The 19,103-nt window shown below is 42.9% G+C and overlaps 1 protein-coding gene across 2 annotated transcripts in view; it reads right to left on the minus strand.

Annotated features, from left to right (window-relative positions):
• Ide (Insulin degrading metalloproteinase) overlaps positions 1–19,103 on the minus strand; it is a 267,382-nt gene that overhangs the window by 243,368 nt on the left and 4,911 nt on the right. For both annotated transcript variants that reach the window (XM_050192991.3, XM_055061253.2), the window contains exon 2: positions 13,217–13,425. In XM_050192991.3, coding sequence (XP_050048948.1) covers positions 13,217–13,425 — 209 coding nt within the window. The remainder of the gene's footprint in view (positions 1–13,216; positions 13,426–19,103) is intronic.

Raw genomic sequence — 19,103 nt, forward strand, 5'->3', positions numbered from 1 at the left:
AGGGTAGCGAGGCCCCTTGTCAAGTGAAATATTTTCATCTACACCAGTACCTGCCTCATCAATGAGAAAGGATTCAGTTTAGTCAAGACACTGAAACTACCTTTAAAAATCCAACAGCCTTCAGAAAGTCATAAACATGTTTAACTATTTATTGACGACACATATAAATAGCTGGAAATAAATCTTCATTTTCTAAGTGTGCAGAACACGTCCGAAAATAAGCATAATCACAGAAAAGAAAAAAATATTTTGCCGAAACTTTTTTAGCAATAGGGGGGAAACACCGCACAGAAAACTGCAAGTGTTCCTCACTCCAAGCCATCTGTGGCTTCGTTTGGAATTTGTACAGACAGCTCTCATCAAACGTGAACCATAAGTATACATTTAATTTGCTTTACATCACGTGTACAGCAGCACTGCACCCGGAGATCTTGCATCAGTCTGCCTCCTCTGACCATGCTTTCAAGAGAAAGCGAGATGTGTGCCAAACTTATTCCTCATCCTGTGTTCCTGCTCTAAACCAACAAATGACACTTGCTGCCTGTCATTCAGTGTTGACCAAAGACATTTAGCCAGAAACTTTGTGCTTAATACTGAAACTCAGCAAGGAAAATTTTTTTCTGCTATGTTGCTTGTAGGCAACACTCGTCAATAAAGGGTTAAAAGAGACCAGGGGTCCATGGGATAAAAACATAAATGACGCAATGGTGTGTGCAACTTGTGGAGGAAACTAAAGCGTTGAATCCTTTCTTGCTCCATTTTGTGGCATTCAATTATCACATGAAAAACAGTGAGCAGATAATCACACCTACTGCAGGTGGGCGGATCAGCTGCGAGGAGAAGGTGAGAATTTTCACGCAGCTAAAAGTCATTTCCTCATGTGTCTGGCAGAACAGTGCACTTCCAGAAATAATTTGGTTGCATAGTGTGGAGCTTACTATTGATTAGGAGATCCCACTCCTTCTGCCAGTGCATGTGCAAGTTCTTGTGCACTAGTGCTCGAAAGTCTTGGTATACAAGGGGTCTGTGCTATTGACTGATCTATCGACTGAGCTATATAGTATCGGCTTCTTCATTCCCAGCTATACCCCGATGCCCCAGGACCCAACAGATGGTTATGTCAAGTTTCTGATTGTACGCTGTAGAGACTACTTTTATAAGGGAGTTTTGCACAGGATTATGATGTGTTTTACATTTATTTATTTATTTATTTATTTATTTAAAATACCCTCAGGGCCACATGGCATTGAACAGGGGAGTGGTTACAGAGTAGTAGTGTAAAGCCAACAAACAAGTGCAGTGAGTTCTGGTAATACAATGATTCTCTTGATTATACAATGTTCGTGGAATGAATGAATGTGTGATGTTTAGTGGCACAAGGGCCAGGTATGGCCAAGGAGCGCCATGCCAGTGTTAGTGATTTCAGCATGATGCGTTCCATGAAGTTGATATGACGTGGCTGTAAAGGGGCCTAAAAATAGTCGCTGTATAGTGCGTCAAATCTATGTGTAATAAGATTATGGCGATGACTAATGACGTGTACTATGAGCCTTAAAGTACAGTGCGAAAAAAGATGTGATATGCAAAACATGTCAGATGCAAAGATTGGCCATAGCACTAAGGCTTCACCAGAGCCCTTGAGACACAAGGGCCTGGAGGCATGCGCTACACAATACTGCTATCGCAGCAGCATCCTCTGAGGAGAGGAGGCGCTACGAATGTATGGGACTAATAACATGCAGGACAACTTCATTCAAGAAACCGAGCACTGCTTTGGTGTTAAAAAACGGTTCTTTGCCAAGAAACATAGCCAGGTGAAGTGGGACACAATAACGGTATGCTAGAGAAAAATGTTTCTTTCTCTCAGCTTCGGCTTCCTGACACTCGAGTAGGACATGGAGGACAGTCAGCCTCTCCCCACATCTACCACAGGTTGGGAGTTTATTTCCAGTAAGTAGAAAATCATGGGCGCCAAATGTGTGTCCCATTCTGAGACGACAGAATAGGTCATCTGTTCGGCGTGACTTTGTTGCGGAGGGCCAGAAACCTAACTGTGGCTTGATTACATGCAGCTTATTATTAGTTTCCGTGCCCCACAAGAGTTGCCAGTGGTTTCACAGTTTCCTTCGTAAGAGAGACTTCAGATCAGTAGCAGGGACCGCAGCGGTAAAAGTAGCTTGCGATGTAATTGATCTGGCCATTTGGTCTGCTAGAACACTACCCTCGATGCCTCTATGGCCAGGTATAACCCAGCACATAATGATATGCTGGTTAGATATGTAAGCTCTACACAGAATGGAGTAGAGCTCAATAAATTGTACAGGGTTTTTGTGTGGTACAGAGTGACTTCAGGGGTTTTACGACATATTGCAGAAAAGTTCGTTATCAGTGACGGCTACGGTACTTGAAGGAAGGTGGGCCTATTCCTCAGATGTACAGGGGATGAAAGACAAAGAAACACTTCGTGTGACATGAATCGATTCCTACTTTACTGTGATGATCGACGCAGTTTGAAATGTGCTGAGGCCACAGGATGAAGCCGTTGTTAAATGTGGTGTGATTAAAAGTGTTATGAAATAGCGAAAGATGGGCAATTTTGCGGCAGTTAGCTAGTGGAATAAGTGCTAGGTTAGTTTTCATTAAGGTTATACTCGCAGCACGGTCATAATTAGACAGAATGAAATGGGTAGAGCTATCTTGTACTAGTTCAAGTGAAGTAATGAGATTAACGGGGGACGTGGGAATTGAAGTGATCAAATTGTCAAAATTTTCAATTTTCTAATTTACTTCGATCCACGGACCTTTATTTACCTCATGGTGAAATAATATAACAAAATATGCGGTAGCAATCAAGAAAACAGCACTTTCCTAAGAGTGCTGTCATCAAAAATTGTGAAAAAAATCTGACTTCGGAACGCGCCATTGCACCACTGACTGCTCGGCTATCCGTTGATGCAGTGTTGCCGTCTTGGCATCATCGTAAAAAGGAAAGATCGGAGCTCAAGATAGCCACAGCGAAGTTTCTTCACTGAAAAAAAGAAAAAGAAAAACACCAGACGTGACTGAAAAAAAGAAAGGCAAAAGTGGCATTGCAATTGGGTGCAGTAATCACGTGGTGCACTGTGCGCGCTCCTATTGGCTGTTGTAGATTTGAATTGCTGACGAACCTTTCTAGCGTGCATTTGTGCAGCAGCGAGCTGTGCATTCCGATCAATGCAATTGACGATCATGGCAGCTTAACGCTCGTGTTCTGTGATGAGCCCCAAATGAAGCACGTTCCGAATGGCCCACATGTACGGAAGACCATGAAAGGTGTGGAACAAAGAGAGAAAACTACTCAAAGTGGATGCCGCTGACCTCGTTGACGAGGCACGTCCATTGCACGTGGGTAATCGAGAAAGCGCGTCAGCGTGCGGTGCTGACAACGCAACCATGGTCTATAGTGACAACGTGACCATAGGCTGCAGTGATGACGCGTCCACGTGTGGTCGTAACAACAATGTGACATCGGTGAGAGCTGAAGTTTTCGCGTCAAATATTCCACTATAGATTTCTGATCCAACTCTCACTAATGAAGAGGTTGCGGAACGAGAGGAGACAAGAACGGACATTTTGAATGCATTGTTGTCTACCTCTGCATGACACATGGCAGCACGACGCATTAAAAAGGCAACTAAGGTGCACAAAACTGCAGCAAAGAAGTGAAAAACTACATCAAAATGTAAAGAAAATGTGTCCTCACAGGCAAAGGACTACATCCCAGGTGCGTTTTAGGTGCACAAAGTAAAGATTTATATTTGTTTACAACAAATGAAACTTTGAGCTCCCTTTTCTCAGCTTTCATTTTTTGTGCAGTTGCTTTCAGTCATTCCAGTGCCATTTCACAAGGGATTAACACAAAATCATTCTGTTTTTTGCACTTAGATCCTGAAACATTGATGAGTGCAATAAAGCTGTCCATTTTTATGTGCACTTCTTAACAAAATTTATAATGAGCTTTCTTCAAAAGTCGTTACTAAGACAATATGCATAGGAAAGTAAAAAAAAAATGTATGGTCATTTCGGCATTTAAAAAATGAAACAATAGAGCTTGATCGCAAAGAGTGGGCCTTTGTGAACATGCTGATGTGAAAATTTGGCAAACTTGTGTGTAATTAATTCATATGGGGATGACCATTAGAGGTTGTCAAGTGTTGTAACTCAAAAAGCATAATAGATAGTACAAAACTGATTTCAGTTATATCAGCCTAACAAATCACACCCGCATGCCAAATTTAATCAATTTATTCCCATAAATAAAATGTTTTCATTGCCACGTCCCCCCTAAATGTGACTGGTATCCCATACTGCAGATGCATATTCAAGTTTCGAGTGTATTAGAGTTTTGTAAAGCTGTATTTTTCAAGTATTCGGTGCTTTGAAAAAGTTGCACCGTAAGTACCCAAGCATGCGATTAGCATTGTCAATGGCCTACTGTATATGAATGGTCCAACTTAAGTTATTTGTAATGTGTCTACCAAGATATTTATACGACACAACGAAACCTAAGGGAACGTTGTTCAAATGGTAGGTGCGAGGAGCAGAATTAGATCACGATAGATTATTTTGCACTTCTTAATATTTAATTCCATTAGCCACTTCGCACACCAGTCATCTATATTATCCAGATCAGTGGGCACGGAAACAGTGTACGTTGCAAAGAATCTAATCACAGACTTTTTACCATGGAGAATTTGCTAATGCTCCTGATCGCCTGGTCATCAACTGTACACGGATTCCCATGACGTTATCGCCAATGCAAACCTTTGACTACTGGCGTGATTAAGAACATTTCTACAGCATGGCTGTAACAGCGAGGCTCGTCTTCGGGCTTCCGGCTGCATCGACATCGCCAACAGTCCATGTGTATTTAAGCAACTGGCACATCGACTTGCCTTTCAGTAGGCAAGGAAAGAGTGCATGTGGCAAAGAATCTTAATCACCGACTTTTTACCATGCTGGTGTGTATTAAGCCTACTCTTTACGCTAAAAGGTGTGATGACCCACACTTCATGCTGTTTCCGTGCCCATAAGTGTTGTGCAATATAGTATCTGATTGTTGTTCTATAACTTTATTGCTTTTACAATGCGGTGATGTTGAAACTAACCCCAGCCCTAGCACGTGTTCAGAGAACTTAATTGACATAGAAACTTTACCAGGAAACCCAGCTGAACAGATGAAAGTAGTCTTTCAATTACTAAAAGATGTACATGCTTGTTCCCTCCAAATTTCGAAAGCAGAAAATGAGCTAGGTGCTGACGTGAAGGCTAAAAGAAATGGGCAAAAGAACATAGAAACAAAGATCTCCAGTATACAAACAAAGGCTATTCAAACTTGAAGAAAAATCACACAACTTCGATCATCTTGGCAAAGAATTAACAGAAATGCACAACGTATAGGCTGTCTAACAGACCGCAGCAATTCCTTCCAAGCACGCCTTGATGAAGTTGAAAATAAATTGAGGCCTGATAACTTAATCTTTCATAGTCTTGCCAACGCTAAAGAAACCTGGAGCAAAACAGAAAGTAAAGTAAGAAAGAAAGAAAGAAAGTAAACAGAAAGAAAGAAAGTACTACAGGCAGATAAAGAAGGCGGTTTTGTTGTTCTGCCTAAAAACCTTATGAACCAGAAATCCAAGCAAGCTATTATTAAGAATTTCAAAGCTGTTCCCTTCGACCCGAAAAAGCAGAAGAAGGCCGCCCTGAAGCTACTCAAAGACTTGCACCTAGAGTCGTTACGGCAGCTTGTGAACAAAGCGGAGACAGAGTTCCTTGATGTTTTCTTCACTTGCAAGACACACAAGCCTGAATACCCTTTCAGGGTTATTGTGTCCGAGAAGACGTCATGGTAATGTCATGTAGGAAAAGTTCTGCAAGGCCATCTCAAGATGTTGCAGATAAATGACCCTTTCCTGGTAAGAAGCTCGGAAGAAGTTATCTTGGCCATAAATGAAGACCAGGGAACCGCAAAACAGCGCTTGTCTGTGGTATTTGTTTCCTTGTGTCCTCATCCTTTTCGCGCTGTTTCACCTCAGTTCTAAGTAAATTGTCAACCGCAATAAAAAAAAAGCATTCAAATCCTTCAGCACCAACTCGATCGATCGCATGCACCACCTCGGTCCATTTTCACCGACCAAATGCCATCCCATTATAGCTAAATTTACAAGCTTTAAAGCCAAACAAAACATTCTTTTACTTCGCAGCCAGCTGAAACAACAGAACATATCAGTGAGCAAGGACTTCTCTCCCAGCACCCGTATCTCTCGAAAAAAACAAATAAATTTTACTAAGAGCCAACCAGATTGCCCTCAGTTCAGATTGTGCTATAAGAGATTGTTCATGCATAACAAATGCTTTTAACTGCAGCCCTGATTTTGACCGCGTTCAAGAGGTGAATGCACATGGCTTTGAGGCTGAGCAAGTCACCACGACACTACTGTGCCGCGTTTACACCTTAGGAAAGGCAGAGGGGCAGTGGCATATTATCGCAATCACAATCATCCGAAGTATCGGTACTCTTTACTGACGCCAGAAGTGTTCTTAATAAACGTAACACTTTTTCATCTGCGATAAATACAAGCGGTGCGAATATAATCGCCTTAACTGAAACCTGGTTATCCACACATGCCCTGAACTCGGAGATATTTCATGATGCACACCAGTTTACTTTTTACCACTGTGACTGCACCGAGCGTAAAGGAGGAGGCACGCTTCTTGCTGTTTCAAAAGACATACTATCATTACCTATCCAAGTTAACAGTGCTCTAAAAATAACGTGGGTTATATTAACCCTAGGTAACACTAAATTGATCCTTGGCAGGTGTTATCGACCTTCTTCACCATCCACATTTATTAATGAACTGCATGACACTATCAACAGTACATTCTTGTTTTCCTTCTCACCCTTTGTTTTTGCTAGGAGGTTTTACCTTTCCAAACAGTAATGTGGAATACCCTGCCATTGCATCTTTCACCATTCTCGCAACAGGTTGATGACTTTCTTAATTTATGCTCCATTTTTTCCCCCGCGCAGTTAGTTACTCGGGCCAAGGATTTCAAATAATGTAGCTAACACCCTCGACTTGGTACATACGATGCATGCTGACCTTGCATCTCATTTCACATACTTACCAGGAATTAGTGACCACCTCTCGCTCAAGTGCATAATTAACGTTCCTTTCCCTAAAAAGTCCAAACACCAAAAAACCATACGCGACTATCAGAAAGCTAACTTTGTAGCAATAAACTATGAACTGTCTCATTTCTAGCATGATTTTGTCAAAACTTCTGATGATCGTGCAGTTCAATCTAACTGGGATTTCTTTGCATGTATGGTTCACAGATTAATTGAGAAATGCATCCCTAACCGCACAATCACTTTAAATGCGCAAGTGCCATGGTACTCCGGTCATCTAAAACACTTATCCAACCAAAAAAGTGCTTCTATCACTTAGTGAAATCATCCCTTAGCTCCACGCGTGGGCAACTTATAAATCCGCTTCAGATATCTGTATAGCAGCTCTAAAAACTGCTAAAGACAGCTAATTATCTAGTACACTACCTGAAATACTAAACACAAGTCTTAAATAGTTTTGGCAAATAGTAAACCTAACAACTAACAATGCTATTTTGTTAGAAAATTCATCTGGAAATGCTGTTTCCGAGAACATATGCACAACCATTTTTAACGATTCATTTACAAGTCAATTTTCGAAAAAGGGTAATGTTGAATTTCCTACCGCATACCAATACGAATACTTACCAATGCATCCTGTGATCGTTGAGGTACATGGGATTAACAAGTTAATAGATAGTTTACCCTATCATTGGTCAACTGGCTATGACTGTATTAACAGTAAATTCCTTAAAAGCACTAGCCTCTTTAGTTCCATGATACCAACAAAAATTTTCCGACAATCCCTTAACTCATGTGAACTTCCAAAAGAATGGAAAATTGGGAAGGTGGTTCCAATCTATAAATCTGGACCCAGAAAGTCACCTCTTAATTATCGACCCATATCCCTTACAAGTAGTTGCTGTAAATTATTAGAGCATGTAGTCTTGATGAATCTGGCTAGCTTTCTAGAATCTAACTCATATTTTACTAACTTACAGCATGGTTTCTGAATATCATATTCCTGCAGAACACAACTAGCATTGTTCACTCATCAACTGCATCACATCCTGGATCACTCATCCTGCACTGACTGTCTTCTTGGACTTTAGTAAAGCATTTGATAAAGTATGATGATAAGTGTTTGATGATGTACCTAGCATTCGCACAACGCTCAAGGAGTCACTGATCACAGCTGATCTCTACCTCGCACGCACGTGCAAGAGAGGAAAGCGGGGAGGTAGTGCGTCATCTTCCATCGTGCGAAGGCACCGGGGGTAGGTGGTTCTACGTCAGGGATGGGCCCCATCTTGAAAGCCATCTGCAATAGGAACAGAGTGTGCCGAGTGCTGATAGCTTCGTGTGCGCTGAGTTCACGCCACTTTGTTCGCATTGGAATGAAAGGCAGCATGAAGATCAATTAGCTCGCTGCTGCTGCCGTGCTTTCTCGCTCCAGCGATTTGACAGCGAGTGTGCATAGTCATCAAGGGAGATGTGTTCATGTTTGCTTGTGCGTGCGTGACACCATGCTTGTTAATAGTAAGTGAATGTTTACAAGTTTCTAGGGCCACTAAAACTACTATCCTTACTTCATATTGTCAGGATTGGGGGCTCAATCCCATCGCTCGTGATCCGTTGTCAAGATTGGAGTCGAGCATGAATTAGAAGGCAGCTGGCCCATGCCGTCGTCCAACTTATCCACGCTGAGGACGTTGATGAAGGGAAGGACTGCTTCTCATCGAGAACGAGGAATATGGGTTTATTTACAGTATTTATATCAGTCTAACATGACTGTTTGAGAAAGTACATCAGTCTAACATGACTGCTTGCATGACATGTCCTGAGCAGCCGCACAACAGCGGTTTTTAAACACTCGGTCCTCTCCCGATACAAGGTGATGCGAACGTTCGTTTAGTCATCGCAAACTAGCCGCCTCTCCGCGGCACGGTTTACACACACACACGCACACACACAGGGGCGATGGTCCAGAGCCGACGTCACAGGGGCTTCATAGAACTCGGGAGCCGTTCCGGGTAGCGTGTTGTCTTGCGTCTTGGTCGGTGCATGGGAAGGAGTGCAAAACGGCGTTCCCGCGGCAACTCGCGCACCCGTAGCAGATCAGGTCCGCGTTGGGGAGTTTGGTAACAATAGTTGACCCGCCGAACTCATTCCATCACAACGGCGATGAGGCTAGAGGTTGGCGGCGGTTTCAGCACAAAGCCTGCTTCATCAAACGCATCCTAGCTGAAGCGATGGAGAGTGGGGAATGCGCGTATTGTTCCCCGACACAAAGTCGATTTAGTCACGCCGGGGCTAGAGGTTGGCAGCGATGCTCCCGGGATGTTGCCTCCACAGTCGCAACGGGGTGGCAAACTTGCACTGCAGCTGGCCGTTCTTAACAATATACCTGTCTACTAGTTAGCTATCACAATCAATGATTCACCTTTCCGGCAATACTGTGACCTTATTGAATTCACGAAGGAACTTATTGAGAGCACAGCCAAAGCAATACTGTTAATTTGTAAATTCGCATTTCATCCCATGGAATCTACTCTAAAGCCCTGTTGTGGACAATACCCCGCTATGGATGAGTTTATATCATCAGTTGACGGCATAACGCAACTATCAAACTTTATAGGCCACTCAAAGGCGACAGGACCTGATAGGATTACCCCGAGGACATTAAAAATGTGCTCGCACAGTAGTGAAGCATTCCTATCTAAGTTACTATAACAAATCACACCTAGACAGTAAACTTCTTGATGAATGAAAAGTAGCTAATCTTGAACCCATATTTAAGAGTGGTTCCAACAGTGGTGTCTCAAATTATAGACCTAGGTATTTCATTCACTCCTATATATTGCAAGCTACTTGAGGATATTTTGCATTCGGCTTCATTTCATCATTCAACTATTTCCCTACCACGCCCATTGGGCATCGTTAGCCCACTATCGATGGTTTGAAGCGCCACTTTCAAGACCTTCTGTGCCGCTCACGGATGCACTGCGCCATGGGACGTAAAGAGGGGAACTACATATGTTTTTGTTTTCCAAGCAGTTCAATTTCTTGACACAAGGTGGTAATTGTTGAATGCGCTCCGAAGTTTCACGACCGTCAAAGTAGAAAGCAAAATGACTGCCTCCAGGAGCGGCACGCGCGCTTCGAAAGATCGCAGGTCTCTCAATTACGTTGCGTCTGCGGCTGATTTTATCGATGGATCGAGCAGCAGCAAGTCTGAGGATGTTGCCTTTCCATCAGACTGACTGAGAGTGACGATGGCATAAACTAGCCAGAAACATCGATGGCCACAGCCCAACACGCCCAACTGTAGTGCTTGCAGCTAAATTTTTGTAGTGGAATACCTGTTCAATAAAACTTTCCATTTTTTAGGAGATAGTGGCTATTAGACAGCAATACATTTTGTATATCTCAATTTTTTAAACATATATTTCTTTGTTGATACACACGTCTTTACAAATTTTAATTTTATCCCACAATCTTGATTCTGAAAATATGTACCTTTCCTATGACATACATCTCGCTATCAAAACGTTTATGCGTGAAATGTGCATTAATTCTTTTTCTTTATGTATTACATAAAATATTGAATGCAGTGGTTCCTTCAGAAAAAAACTGGCGTAACCTACAAAAGACACCTATTTTCCCCACGGCAGGGCAATTCAACTCCATTGAGTATCTAACCGAATGTCAACATAACTTTAGAAAAAGCATTCTTGCACCATGCAACTACTTCAATTTTTTTCATGAAAATGTTTACTGCCTTGATAACAGAAGTCAAATAGGTTGTCTATTTCTAGATTTCAGAAATGTGCATGCCAGAGTGGATCACTTACTCTTACTACAGAAACTCGCTAACATGAAATCTAACACAACTTTTAAATTGGATCAAAGATTTTTTTGTTGTCTACAAAGCAAAGAATTGTTTTGAATGGAAGTTACCCGGATGATGCTGCTGTTGAGTCTGGTGCATCACAGGGCTAACCATGTTAGGGCCACTCCTATTTTTTGGTTTCATTTAGATATCAGTTATGTATCAAATCGCAGATACGATTATTTGCGTATCATTGTGTTTTGTATGCATGGGTATGTGATGAGAAAGATTTTTTTCAGCTGGTGACCAGCCTGAAGTGCATAGAAAAATGTTCTATTAATAGCATGTTCCTGAACATAAATAAATGTGTACTAATTGTTAGCTTTGCAAGCAATATTAACAAAATCAGACATAAGTACTTGTTAAGTGACCAAGAAATTAAAAACAATCCAACAGTCAAACAGCTAAGTGTTATGCTGTCGGAGGATGGCTCTTGGTCATAACAGTTAAAAGTGACGGGCATGCCCTTGGTTCTTTGCAGTGAAGTTCAGAACAAGTAAGCATTGATATAAAAGAAGCAGCATATTAAACATATATTTTGCCAATTTTGGAGTATGCCTGCCCTGTGCAGGATCCATATTGCGAGGTGCATATTAATGCATCAGAAAAGATCCAGTCTGTCGCAAGATTTGTCCTGGGTATATCCAACCGCTTTCTAAGTTTAAAGTCAATGCAGAAAGAACTTGGTTGGATCCTTGAGTCTGAACGACTGAGCAGATTGCATCTTAATTTGTTTTATTAAATTTTTCATAATCATACGAGAAGCTGCTGAGAAGACTTTCTGAAGCCCCGCATTTTTTTTCTTTGCGTAAAGCCTTAAATTAGGTTGTATCTTTCCAGGATGGATCTTATTAACTATTCTATTTTTTTTTTTCAACTAATCATTGCCACTTGGAATTCACTACCTACAGATGTGGTGTAGTACAAGAATGCGGATGAGCTTTACCGCAACTTGCCCCCACAATAATGCCTTATTGGCATTGTGAGTCATGTGGAAATAAAGAATAAATAAAGAACATAGCACTATCAAAAAGCTTCGTACCAGAACCACTGTGAAGCTGTCTGCAGGTTTGAGCTTATTGCACCCAGTTTGGTGACTGCCAATGGCATCACTGCCCAAGTTTACGCCAGTGAGCTACGCAGTGCTACATAACAGACGCCGACTAACACACATGTGCAAAGGATGAAGTTGCTTGAATGATACTTGGAGCATCTTAGGCAAGCAACCCATCACTGTAAGAGTATGATACAATGAAAAATGGTCGTTATATCTAAGCTGACTTCAATGGGTAGATTCTCAAATTTGTAAAATTATGAAAACCTGGTCGTCATAACCAACTGGATAGACTGTTACACTATACGGAAGTGTTATAAGTGGGCTGGACAGTATTATATTATGTTGTTTAATGCTCATCAGCACTGTGCCATTTAAACACATAAAGAATGAAGAGTTTTTTGTCATATCCAAGTGTTCATGTGCAGGCTCTATTATTATTAACAGACATCTGCCATTTTGTAAACCAGCCAGCAATATTACATGGTGACCCAAAGGGCACCATGGCTCTTCTAGATAGTGATACTATACAAAAGATTTGGTTGCCTGCAAAAAAAAGTTTGACACTATTACAGCTCTGCAGATTTTATCCTAGAAGTAAAGAGTACTTGAGTGAAGCCTGTTCCACAAGGCACATACTGGCCTCACAGAGAGAACCCCACAGGAGGCAGTGCATGTGCTCAAGTTGATGAAAAACTGAGCACACATGCTTTTTTGTCACGGCACATTGTCCCCTCACTTCTCGGCAAGCACCTACACCCCTCTTTACTACCTCGCATACAAAAACAACCGCCCATTACTAGATGCCACGAGAGCAAGATAGAAATGTCTACACATTAATGTTCTGATGAATTCATGTGGCATGCTGTTCCATCAGGACAGGGGCACAAGCGCTCATGAAAAAGGCTGATTAGCAGCAATATAACAAATAAGCGCCAACACAGAGAATGACAGGGTAGAGATTCTTTTCTGCTGAAAGACATACACTTGTACTGGGATCAAAAACATATTTTGAGGCCAACAGGCAGCTGCAAAAAAATCTTGATTTTGAAGAAAGTAAAGTTTAACAATAAAGAGAAAAGCGTTCACCATAAGACCATAAAGAAGCACCACTAACCCACTTGGACATTCAGTGCAGCAGCAGACTTGTCAGTGGTCGGATCGCTGATCAGCAGCACTTTCAAGCCATTGCTAAGCTCAAGGCCTTGGTAGAGGTTCTTGTCCGATTCAGACTGTGTGATATGGTCATACACACGAGCTCCATGGTCAGCATCAATGGATGGCATCGTGAAGGTTTTTGACGAGGCTCTTCTTATGGGCAAAAACCTGGAAGGATACCAGCCACTGTTTTCACAAGTATAATCAATTGCAGTAGAATTTTGATAAATGGAAATCACTCAAATGGAACAACAGCCGCTAAATTGATTGATCTCGTGTTTGGGTAATGCAAAGAAAAAGCTTCCACTAATCAGAACCAAAATTTTCACAACACTCTGTAAACAGAACCACAGAAGCAAGCTCTAAAGAATTTTTTAGAGAGGCAGGATCTGAAATACATTTTTTGCAACCTGTCTCCTATCCAGAAAACCATCCTTAACCCTTTCAGTGTCAGGTATTTTAGGGGGTTATGCACCCCAAGCACCAGGTTTTTTTCTCAGATATAAAACGAACACACTGGTTCATTTTTGGTCGTGCAGAAATGAAAAAGTGACACGTATAATGGCAAATGCTTTCTTGGTGTGGTCATCATATTCCTATCTGACAAAAGGAATTTCAAAAGCAAGAGTGCAGGACAGAAACGTGGAAACATCCTGTTACACGAGTGATGCTGAAAGGATTAAAAATTGCAGCAGAACCCATCTCACGATGACTGTCAATGGTAATGCGTTAGCACTGAATCAATATAATGACCCAACATATTTCTACTATCAAAATTAGTTATGTATGAAGCAGTATAGCGGCACTGCTCTTTCGTGCTTCCCTAAGAACACTCAGCACCATCTAGCATTGCCACGACAAAGCCTGCGCATGGCCTCCGAAATGCATGGAATGCCGATGCGCGCGAATGCCAAAAAACATGTCATGCGGCAACCGGACTCCTTTTTTGTGCTTCTTTTTGGATGCCCTGCGCCATCTAGTGGCATGGCCGTGAAGTCCACGAGGGATCCATGACACTAGAAGCATGGCTCCAGTGCCCGCGAATGCTGAGAATTATTCCCTCACTTGCTGCACACTCAGTGGCACATACTCAGTGACCCAAGTTGGCGAAAGGTTCATTGAAGAGTGGCATATATCCAATGCATTTATGGTGCATCTAGCTAAAGTATTGGCGTGAAAGGTGTTCATTGAAAAGCGGCACATACCCAGTGCATTTCAGGCACAGGTTGCCAGTGCATCGAGTTGCTGTCTTTGAGGAACCCTTGCAACAGTGGTCCAATTTCGCTCAGCCTTGGAGAAATTTAAGGCATCTTTTCCTCATTGTGCAGCAGCACACTCGCAGTGGCACATACCTAATTACCTAAGTTGTCGCCAAAGACGGTCATTGAAGAGTAGCACACACCTACTGGCACGCACATACTTAGTGACCCAAGATGGCATCAAAAGGGGTCATTGGACAGACCGAGTGGCAAGTCGAGGGCAAAGAGTTTCTACGAACAGTGGTACCTACCAAGTCCCACATCTACAGTGTTTCATGTTCACAGTAAAGAAGTTCGATGAAGAGCGGCATGTATGCATACATTGCCACATGCTCTGCGACCCAAGTTGGCCCGAGAGTTGGTTTCAAAGCCTGTGCATGTGGCCTCCTAGAACACTCATTGTCATGCAAGTCTTCACAGCCTTTTGCAAACTCAACACCACCACCTCACTTCTCAAAGCGAGACACCTTTCCCCATACATGGGCTGCATTCCCTGTGAATTTCGATGGGTGTTCGTCTTTTGCTCCATAGAAAATGGATCACACTTTGTTGCTCGTACGCCATGGATGTGTGAAGCACAACCGCTATCTTCAACAACTGACAGCAGTGCCGTGCCGCAGATCTGCCAGCAGATAAGGCCGGGCCAGTCCAAGAAAGGTCCACTACTGGGAATGGATATGTTGAGTTCGTATTTACAGCCGTAATTTGGTTTTAAAAAAATAGGCACCAAGACTTTCTGATTTGCCCTCATACATTAGCAAGCAAGGAGTAAAAGCTGAAATTGGTGGCAAATAAAAACAAAGCTAACCTGCAAAAAAGGCAGCAAGACACCAGAAAGGCTGGTCACAAAGCCAAGATGTGTAGGTAACTAATAGGTAAAGTTGAGGATATGCCTAAAAAAAGCAACCCTGCACACATGAGCTACAGCCATTTTGCTTCCATTAAAGCTGTATTCACATGATGGAACGAATCCGAATCACCGGTTTGGTCTGCAGACAAACATAAAGTGGCTCAGTGCTGCCGAACCACGTCGCATAAAAGGAAACTGCTAACAAGCTGCTTGCAACATGATTAATTGCAGCTCAGCCACATCACACACATCTGCTGACCGATTAGGCAATCCGTCCCGTCGGACGAATCAGCTTAAGAGGAAGCTTTAGCTCGGGCCCAACTCCGACGCCGCCTATTCAAATACATGTAAAAACGCAAAAACGTCTTTCTGAGATAACCCCTGGACCGATTTTAATGAAATTTGTTGCATTTGAGAGAGAAGGTTAAATTCTAGTGACTGTTGGAAGCGGAATTTTGATTTAGGGCTTGAATTTTGTTAAAAAGATTTTCAAAAATTCAGAAGTTCGAAAAAAATAGAAGCACGATGTTTACAAACTAATAGCTCTGCATCAAAAACAGATATCGCGATTCTGTAAACGGCATCCATTAGACCATTCAAAGCGGACAAATTTGATATGTCATTTTACATGTTGTGTGAATTTGTTACGTTAGTTACGAGGGTTTTGCAAAAGTTGTAATAACACATTGACATATTTTTTGAGGTTCATGTGTAACATACCAATTTTGTCCGCTTTAGATGTGCTATCAGATACAATTCACAGAATTGCGATATCATTTTTTCTTGCTGGGTTACGGAGTTGTAAACTTTATAGTTTCGTTTTCTGAAAATTTGCGATTTTCGCCAATTTTTTATAAAAAAATTACAACCTAAATCGAAAATTCGGAACCAACAGTCACTAGATTTTAAGTTTTTCTTTTAAATGCAGCAAACCCCGTCAAATTTGGTGCAGTGGTTGCCGAGAAAAACGAATTCTCCTTCTACATGTATTTAGATAGGAGCACCCGAGCTAAAGCTTCCTCTTAAGAGGAAATCCAGGAGGTGAACATGCAATTTTTTCTAGCAAAATGACAGAACACATTCCCTACACTGTTGTGTGGCAAATGCATTTTCGTTGTTTTAATAATTACCACTCTCTATGCTAAGCACATAACCCTAAAATCTGCGAAAATGCATGCCACACACGACAAGATTCCCAGAAAAACAAAATAATGATATCCAATACGTAAAGCATCCATTATTCTCATGAAAGACTAAATATGTTTCTGTACTGGGGAAAAAAGGAAAATCAGTGCACACAAACAAGAAGCAAGGATAGATTCATGCTTTTGCCCAGTCCTGCAGAATAAAAACAAATGTTTGTGGCAGTGCAAGTCCTTGAAAGAAGTTCAATCTAATGTTTTCCTGTCACACAGTGACAAGCCACAATACACATAAGGTAGTAAGGCCCACCAAGTGATAGTAAGACCTACTTCCATTTGTCCACAATCAATTTTGTCCGCTTTAGATGTACTATTACATGCAATTCACAGAATTGTGATATCATTTTTCATTGCCCACTTAGAGTTGTAAACATGATAGTTTTGTTTTATGAAATTTTTCTATTTTTGCCAATTTTTAATAAAAAATTGACGACCGAACTCAAAAATTCAAAACCAGCAGTCACTAGCTTTTGCGTTTTTCTTTTAAATGCAACAAACCTCGCCACATTTGGTGCAGTGGTTGCAAGAAAAACGAATTCTCCTTTGACATGTTTTTAGATAGGAGCACCCGAGCTAAAGCTTCCTCTTAAGGGTTGACATCCCTGCATGCTTCTGCTTTCTGTAGCTGAAGGCAAAATCAGAAATCTAAAAAAGCTAGCTCCCAAAGAAAGAAAAGCTAGCTCCTGAAATAAATGTGACTGGCTCAGATCGCAAGAAAAAGGTATCAGTGATTCCCTACCTGCATACCATCTTTCATAACTTCAGGATGGTAGGAAAACAGTTTTTTAGAACACATAAAAGTGGTCTTTTCAGCACCAGAAAAGTTATCTAAGCTCTGCAAGAAGGTCAACTCTTGCGACAGTCAGAATTGAAGCTGCACCATTAGGCACCAGCGGCAGTTTGTTCTATGCATAGAAAAGGTGGTCTACTCAATTCCCAAGCCCTGTGACCGAGCCTACATCGGCGAAACTGGCAGATGTTTAAATGACAGGCTCAGGGAGCACAACAATAACGTCACTACTGCCTCTAGACACCTAGGTATACATTGCCAGGACTGCAAACAGTGTAAAGAAGAGGAGCCTTTCTTTGAGCAGACCTCAATTCTGTGCAGGTGTGCCGAAATATCCATGCGGGAAATAGTTCAAGCAGGCGAGATTTCAAAGCTTAAAGAAAATTGCGTCAGCATGCTGCCGGTGTTTTTATGTGATAAGGAGCACCTCTCTTTAGGCATAGTGACCCAATAACGGCTGTTTCAAGGCTGCTGGTTCACGTGCTAACTCTGTCTGCAGAGTACATTCGTAGTACAGTCTTGCTGTTGTTTTGAATGTGATGTGGCTTTTATTCTGTGGGGATGCGCGACCCTCGCGCCTCCCCTGATGTTTTCCCGCATAGCGCATCCCCTGATATGCTGTTTTTCCCGCACGGCTCGCGTGGCCTGGCGCCCGCGGCGCTCGGAGTGGTACAAGCGCGGTGTGAGAGATGGCGCCACCGTCGCGGCGGGGTTACTCGGGCGCCGAGGGACAGGCGCTGGCTTTTTTTCCCGGCGGGTCGGCGCGCGGCGGAAGACGTCTCCCGCGAGCGCGCGGCGACCGATGCATCTGCGAGACCGCCTCGCGTGGCCGCCTTGGAACGCGCCACGATTCGCGTGACTATACACGCGAACGACCAGGCGTTGGGATCCAGCATGGAGCGAACATATTCGCTCGCGAGGACGCGGTGAGTCGGACTTCTAGATTTGTCGCGCGCCTATCGGCATGTTTTGGGGATATGAACTCGGCTAGCAGGCATTGATCTATGAAAGGTGCAATAAATGCCCTTGTGACTGTTTGCACTACTGTGTTGTCGTTCCTTTGTCCCAAGAGTACGGAGGAGAACCACCCGTATCTCCCACATCTGGCTGCCCAACGTGGACCTCTTGGGGCATCGGACGATAGATTTAACAGTTTTGCTTCGTTCAAGACCTTTGTTTGAACCGAAGCGTAGGCCTAGCGTGAATTTTGATCGCTAGCATCGGCGGCGCGCTTTCTTGAGCGAGGCGACGGAGGCTGTAGTGTGTTTGAACATGTCAACATGCTAAGCCTTTTCGCAAGTGTTTTTTTTTAATGACATTCGTCGGTACGAGAGCCACGTGGTCTGCATCCTGGGAGAGCGAGGCTGAGCGCCCGCGGAGCAGTGGCAAGCCTGAAGCGAGTGAGTACGGAAGCCTCGTGGGTGGTCCGAATTTCTTATGTAAATAGCTTCTTCTATCTCTTTGACTCGGATGAAGTCGCGGCTCAGGGAGCCGGGTGGCCGCGGGCCACGGGTGCCACTACGGGCTGACTGGTATTGCGGTCTGGCACCGGGCGCTCCGACACCGTCTGGGACGGTGGGCGCCGTCAACTCGGATGCTGTGTGCACCGAGCGGAGTAGGACCACCTCACAGAGCTGACGTCTCCTCGCGGCTGCCTGTTTTGCGCCCATTTTGGGTGTTGTTTTTGGATGCCGGTTGTTGTCAGGGTAGCGACGCTTTAGGCCTTAGGCTTTACGAAGCTGCCT

This window comes from Dermacentor andersoni, chromosome 1 (genome assembly GCF_023375885.2).
Source record: "Dermacentor andersoni chromosome 1, qqDerAnde1_hic_scaffold, whole genome shotgun sequence".
NCBI lineage: Eukaryota > Metazoa > Arthropoda > Arachnida > Ixodida > Ixodidae > Dermacentor > Dermacentor andersoni.